Raw genomic sequence first — 6867 nt, 5'->3', positions numbered from 1 at the left:
TCAGGTGTGCATAAAGGAAAAAAGAGGACAAAACACATTAACATCCCTCGTTATGTGCGAGCTGCGAAGAAGAGAGAAATTTTCTGAGGACTCTGAGGTTCATGACCACACCTTCCTGTGGAAAACACAGACTAGTTAAAGGCCCAGGTCAGTGAGACACCTGCACATCCATGCACAGTCTGGTTTTACCATAGACTATAGAGAAGTAAATAACCATATATATATATATATTTATGTCATGCTTATACAATGGTTGAAGATTTGATAATAAGAGGTTTATGTTCTTTATTTTTATTAATACTTTTACTTTATTACACATGTATAAAACAAAGTACATACAGCAGGGAGAACCATGTGACAATCATGAGAATAATGAGTTCCACACATGTTACATTCATAGTGAATTGGCCATCTGCATTCTTCCCATCTTAAGTAAGTGTCTTTCCTGCCTTGTTGGGTCTAAATTTCTGAATGAAATTCAATACCCATCCTATCTCAACTCTAATAGCTTAACTTCTTTAACTTAATCTAAGGCGATCTTGACCCCTAATCAACTAAGCTTGGTTGTAAAACTGTACTATCTTGTCTTCAATGCAGGCAGTAAACTGTCTTAGGTCAATTTGTACATTTTGGAAGCTGCTAACCCACACTGCTGACTCACTCAGGAATTTAAGTTTTATTCCTTCCCATATAACCTTATCTTGATGCACAGCTGGAAGCTGCTCTCAGCCCTTGCCCTTTTGGTACCACTGGCTACACCGCTGTTTACAAAAGCAAGATACAGAAACTAACAGGATGACTCAGGAGAACTTCAGGACCACAGTTTTTCAACATCTCCACTTCCTTTCCTAGTTGGACCGATACTTACACGAGCCTTGGTCTCAGAAAATTTTTGATTAAACAACTAAGTTATGTCTGATGGACATTCTGTGGGGATTGCTTTGACCTCATAGCAGAGGGTCCAGTAGAACAGCTTAACAACTATGAGGACAACTCAAAAGGACTGTGTAGATTTAAAATCAGACGCCAGCATCCACACTCCCCTGGGTACTCTAGACCCCATTTGCCCATCACAGTCTGACTGCTGCACACCTTACTATTCACTAAGGACATGGTCTTCTACTGGCCAATTCAAACAAAGTTGTTTGGACCACTGATAAGGTCATGCTTCGTAGTCTAAGTGGACAGTGGTGTCAACTTCACAGGAGGATGTAAAGGATGTGGGTTTTGTCGCATTCACACCAACAGCTCCAGAAACCCACAGAAGAATCTACCTCCTGCAGTCTCATTCTGCCACAAAGGCTCTCTCCAGCATTTTGTTAGACATAGAGATATCCATAAATGAGATGCCTTGTTGGGCTTACGTGATCATAACAAAACAGCCTGGTATGTTCCATGAAAATATGCATCCTGCCTCTACTCTTTTTGCTCCAACACCGGGTGTAAAACCTCAGTTATGCCGTGACCAAAGGCTGCACGGAGCTCAGCATGGACATGGCTTTTCACAAAAATCTTGTTAGATTCTTAAATCAAGGATGTCTTTGTTATCAAAGCAGAGGCAGCCTGCTCTAGGTTTCCTGTTTTTCAAGCTGGAACTTTGCCAGTTTCACATTGCTCTTGAGGGTGTGGCAAGGCTACCTCATGGTTTTCTCATAGATAAAAACCTTGTTTACCCTAGAACCCCTAGAACTTCACTGACAGAACTTTGAAGGGTCTCTTGGCCTGGATTAAAGTACTATGGAGCAGCTTCTCTCTCCCAGCAACATGAGGTAAGGGCTTTCTCTGCGTTGCTCACCTTGTTTCTGTGTATGCTGACATTCTAAAACTTCAAGCCTTAACTGACTGGTTCCCAGGCACGCTTCCTCTTAACAGAGTCATCCTGTTCATGGTTCTGATGTGGATACGTTTCCTCAGTCTGCTTACTGGGGGAAAGTTTTTGGGGTAGGAGGCTAACTACAGCAATACCATGGTTACCATAAGCCTTTGGGGGAGAGGAAGATTCAGTAGAGCTAGAATGGTCCTTAGGTGTAGATCTCAGGATGCTCACAAAAGAACATCAAGGACCTTCCCCTTTCCCTGCAACTAGTTTGTGGGTGATGCAACCAAGTGACTGAACCAAAAGAAAGTGAGAAATTAAAGAGACTGAGGTAAAGAAGCCCATAGGTTCAGGTTTCCCATGTGTGGGAGATAATGACTGGGTGAAAGTGGTCCAGAGAGGTAAGGTCAGAGGTGAGTTTCTTGCCAAATCAGCCTGCTTGGTAAAGGCAGCATTGTTCTGTATGGGTCTAAATAAGAAGGCCCTTTTTATTCCAAAGGAGACACCTCTTTGTAGCATCTTCTACCACAGTGACGATTTCCCAAAGGGAAGCTTCCAAACTGTCCAGAAAGAGACAGAAGCCTGAGCCTGAGCAATGACTGGCAAGCAGAGAGATGCAAATGATGGTTTCAGAGCAGCAGGGAAAGCAGAGGAGGCAGGGTCTCATTTATAATTTGACTGAATCTTGATGGAAAGAAGCAGCTAATTTAAAAAATTTTTATTTTATTAATTTATTCATATTACATCTCAATGGTTATCCCATCCCTTGTATCCTCCCATTCCTCCCTCCCTCCCATTTTCCCCTTACTCTCCTTCCCTATGACTGTGACTGAGGGGGACTTCTTCCCCCTGTATATGCTCATAGGGTATCAAGTCTAGAAGAAGCTAATTTTAAGGGTGCACATTTTTTGTTGGTTTTATTGATAGTAGGTCAGAAGGTTTTTAAAAATCTATTTATTTTAATTTATGTGTATATGTGTCTGACTGCATGAGTTTATGTGTATTACATGCCTGCAGGTGCCCACAGAGGCCAGAAGGTGTCAGATTCCCTAGAACTGAGTTACAGGCAGGTTTGAATCCCTCAATGTAGGTGCTGGGAACTGAACCCAGAGTCCTCAGGAAGAGCACTAAGTGCTATTAACTACTGAGCCATATCTCCAGTCCCCTAGGCCAGAGTTTTATAATTACAATAAAACTATGAAAATGTCATTACTCTAAAATTTATTTTTCACTAAATCAGCTATGCTCAGATTAAGCTCGAGAGTCCCTTTTCCCAAGTGACTATAGTTCTCGTGTCAGGATGGTATAAAACTAACACAGGGTTACATTCTATTGATACTAATGATATTAGTTAGTTGGGCTTTAGCCTTCTAGTAACCAAGTGCTGGCACCATTAAGTGAGTTGCATTTTTCAACTAGTTCTGTGTCAGCATCATCTGGGTACTCACTAGAGACACAAGTCCCCAGGCTCTACTCAGGACTAGTCACTCAGAGTCTCTGGAGTAAACCCAAAATCTGAGTATTTCTTCACCTAGGACTGGGAAATGAAAAGGAAAATAAAGCTGGGAAATGGAAAGTGAAAGTTTTCCCATCCCAAAAAAAAAAAAAAAAAAAAAAAAAAAAAAAAAAAAAAAAAAAAAGTCATGTTTCTGCAGGCACATTGTTGGGATTTGCATGGGTACCACATCCTTCTTAGGTCCAGAAAACACCCTCTCACAGCAGGCCTCCTGGTCCTCTGGTTTTTATAATCTTTCAGATCATTCTTTCTTGATATTTCCTGAGCCTTAGGTATCATTGGTGTCTTAGTTAGGGTTTCTATTGCTGTGCTTAAGACTGTGTGACCAAAAGCAACTTGGGGAGAAAAGGGTTTATTTCATTTCACGGTTGTTGTCCATTATAAGGGGAAATCAGAGCAGAAGTCAAGGTAGGAAAATGAAGACAGGAACTGAAACAGATGCCATGGAGAAGTGCTGCCTCACAGCTCACTCCTCATGCCTAACCCAGCCTGATCTCTCATACAGTTCAGGACAACCTGCCCAGGTATGGCACCATCCATAGAAAGGCAGTACTTCCCACACCAATCACCAACAAGCCTCACAGGCTTGCCTACTGGCCAACCTTTTTGTTTGTTTGTTTGTTTGTTGTTTTTTTGTTTCCAAGGCAAGGTTTCTCTGTGTAGCTTTCTCTGTCTTGGACTTGCTTTGTAGACCAGGCTGGCCTCCAATTATAGGCTGTCTCTGCCTCCCTGAGTGTTGGGCCTATAGGTGTGGGCCACCATACCCTGCTCTAGTTGGCTAACCTTAAGGAGCATAGCTTTTCTCAGTGCAGAGTCTCTTTTCCTAAATGACTCTAGTTTTTGTGTCAAGATGGCATTAAAATTAAGTAATGCAGGACTAAATTCTATTGGTATTACTTAGTTGGACTTTAGACTCTTTGTAACCACGTGCTAACATTATTGAGTGAGTTGAATTTTTCAAAGCTTTCTGTAAAATTACTCCCTTACATAAAAGGGACAAATACACAAAAGGAATGAATGCTGGCCGCAGGGACACTGGCAAGGAAAGTGGTGACTTAAAATGATGGTTGGTTCCCAGTACACAGAATGTGTAAAAGGTATCAATAACTGGGGTCTGTTTTTACAGTGAAGGATCTCATAGAAGTCTCATACGTGATAGCCTGGTTCAGCTGAGATGTCACTTTACATGGGTGTTGGTTATAGAAGATGTAGACATCCCTGATTTGGAAGCAAGAATCTCTGAGACTGAGTTTCTTGACACCAACTATAGCATGAGGATGCACAATCTGCTGGCTTACGTGAGACATCTGAAAGGCCATGACAAGGAAGCCCTGCAGAGCCTGAAGGAAGCTGAAGCCTTGGTCCAGAGAGAGCAGTTGGACAAGAGAAGCCTGGTGACCTGGGGCAACTGTGCCTGGGTGCATTACCACATGGGCAACTTGGCAAAAGCCCAGACCTACCTGGACAAGGTGGAGAATGCCTGCAAGGAGTTTGCAAGTCCCTTCCGCTACAGGATGGAGTGTGCTGAGATGGACTCTGAGGAAGGCTGGGCCTTGCTCAAGTGTGGAGGAAAGAACTATACACGAGCCATGGCCTGCTTTGCAAAGGCTCTGGAAGTGGAGCCTGAGAACCCTGAGTACAACACTGGCTATGCAGTCACAGCCTATCGCCAGGACAGGGATGAAAATAGTATTTCTCTAGAACCACTAAGAAAGGCTGTCAGGTTAAATCCAGAAGACCCATACATTAAAGTTCTCCTTGCCCTAAAGCTTCAGGACTTAGGAGAATCTGTTGAAGCACAAATGTATATTGAAGAAGCTCTGCCCAGACTATCCTCCCAGACCTATGTCTTTGGATATGTGGCCAAATTTTACCGAAGGAGAGGTTTTGTGGAACAAGCTCTCCATTTCCTTGAAATAGCCTTGCAGGCAAAACCTTTCTCTGCCTTCCTTCATCACCAGATTGGGCTTTGCCACAAGACACAACTGCTACAAATAAAGAAAGCTACAAACATGCAACCTAGAGGGAAGGCAAGAGAAAGAGCAGACCAATCCATCCATTTGGCTATAGATCATTTTAAAAAAACTTTAGAACTGAAACCCACTTTTGAGTTAGCTTATGTTAACCTGGCTGAAATGTACATAGAATTTGGCCAATTTAGGCAGGCAGAGGGCAGTTTTCAGAAAGTGTTGAGCATGAGGGACCTTGACGATCATATACAGCAAAACATTCATTTCCGCTATGGCCGTTTCCAAGAGTTTCATAGGAAATCAGAAGACAAGGCAATCACTCACTATATAAAAGGCCTGAAAATAGAAGTGACTTTCTATACCAAGGATAAGCTTCTCAAGGCTCTGGGGAAGCTGGCTGAAAGACGAATTCACCAGAACGTTCGCATCGTGGAAAGCTTCAGTCTCCTTGGCTTTGTCTATAGACTCAAAGGGGAGCTAAATGAGGCCCTGTTATGCTATGAGAAGGCTCTGAGGCTCACAGGAGCACTGAACCCTGAGTTTTGAAGCACAGCTCATCAAATGGCATATTAAGTGTTTGCATGGCTCATTACCATTTTTTTTTGTACATGATGCCTTTTCTGCCTTTCTACAGCCCTTCTTCTTCTTCTTCTTCTTCTTCTTCTTCTTCTTCTTCTTCTTCTTCTTCTTCTTCTTCTCCTCTTCCTCCTCCTTCTCCTTTTTCTTCTTTTTGTTGTTGTTATTTTGTTTTTCGGTCTTGGTTGGATCTGTGTATCTGTGATAGGAGCATCCATTCTCCTACCATACATTGCTACACTCACTCCCCCTTCCTGCTGTTCTGGACACCTGTGTGCTTCTGGACCAACAAGAACCATTTTCCTTATGAGTGTGACCTTAGCGTGCATGACCTACACCTTCAGTATTACAGAATCCTGGTCAAAGGACACTTGATCGAGGAAGGCTTATTTTTTCATGCTTCAGGAATTTCTAACTGTCAGCAATATCTGAAAGAAAGGATGAGCACTAAAAAGGAGAGGAATTTGGGATTTTCATACAATATCTCAGTCCATAGTTCTATTCCCATGGGCCCTACTGTAGCCATAACCTGTTCATCAATGAGCACAACCTTATAATCAATGTAACTTTTTATATACAAGTGTCTAATTTCAGACAATTATGGTATATTTATGTGATCTAAATACACTGGTATTTTAAGAAAACTTTCAATGTATTTGAAGAAGACAGTAAAATAGTAACCTCTTTGTAATGTGCAAGCTAAAAGTGACATAAATATCTACATGAAAATGTTTAGACTATTCAGAGTTGTGTCATATTATCTTGGTATTTTTCTAACCCTAAGCATTCAATAAAATCTGATAATAACACAGAGTTTTGAGTGTCTTTTCTTTGTGACATTAAGATCCATATTCTCTGTTTGTATAGAATCAGAGCACAGCAGAACCAACCTACATAGGGTTAGGATGTCAAATCAAAGAAGTTTTGGGAATATAGACACTGATGAATCTTAAAGAATACAGGAGGGAAAAGAGGGAGGAGGATAAAAT

General features: G+C 41.8%; 1 protein-coding gene across 1 annotated transcript; it reads left to right on the top strand.

Annotated features, from left to right (window-relative positions):
* The first annotated feature begins 1662 nt into the window (after positions 1-1662).
* On the top strand, positions 1663-5919 carry LOC127189505 (interferon-induced protein with tetratricopeptide repeats 1-like). The gene is made up of 2 exons (XM_051146360.1): positions 1663-1769; positions 4459-5919. The coding sequence occupies exons 1-2, from the start codon at positions 1738-1740 to the stop codon at positions 5846-5848; spliced, it is 1422 nt and encodes a 473-aa protein (XP_051002317.1). The 5' UTR covers positions 1663-1737; the 3' UTR covers positions 5849-5919.
* Positions 5920-6867: the final 948 nt, after the last annotated feature.

The sequence above is a fragment of the Acomys russatus genome, chromosome 5 (genome assembly GCF_903995435.1).
Source record: "Acomys russatus chromosome 5, mAcoRus1.1, whole genome shotgun sequence".
In the NCBI taxonomy this organism is placed as follows: Eukaryota; Metazoa; Chordata; class Mammalia; order Rodentia; family Muridae; genus Acomys; species Acomys russatus.
This window is presented reverse-complemented; position numbering and strand designations above follow the sequence as displayed.

What these genes read in the sequence shown, in the direction of transcription:
- LOC127189505 (XM_051146360.1), top strand. Translation starts at nt 1,738, where the DNA reads ATGGAGCAGCTTCTCTCTCCCAGCAACATGAG. An exon ending in CTCTCTCCCAGCAACATGAG is followed by an intron (nt 1,770 to 4,458) that starts GTAAGGGCTTTC and finishes CTGTTTTTACAG; the next exon opens with TGAAGGATCTCATAGAAGTC.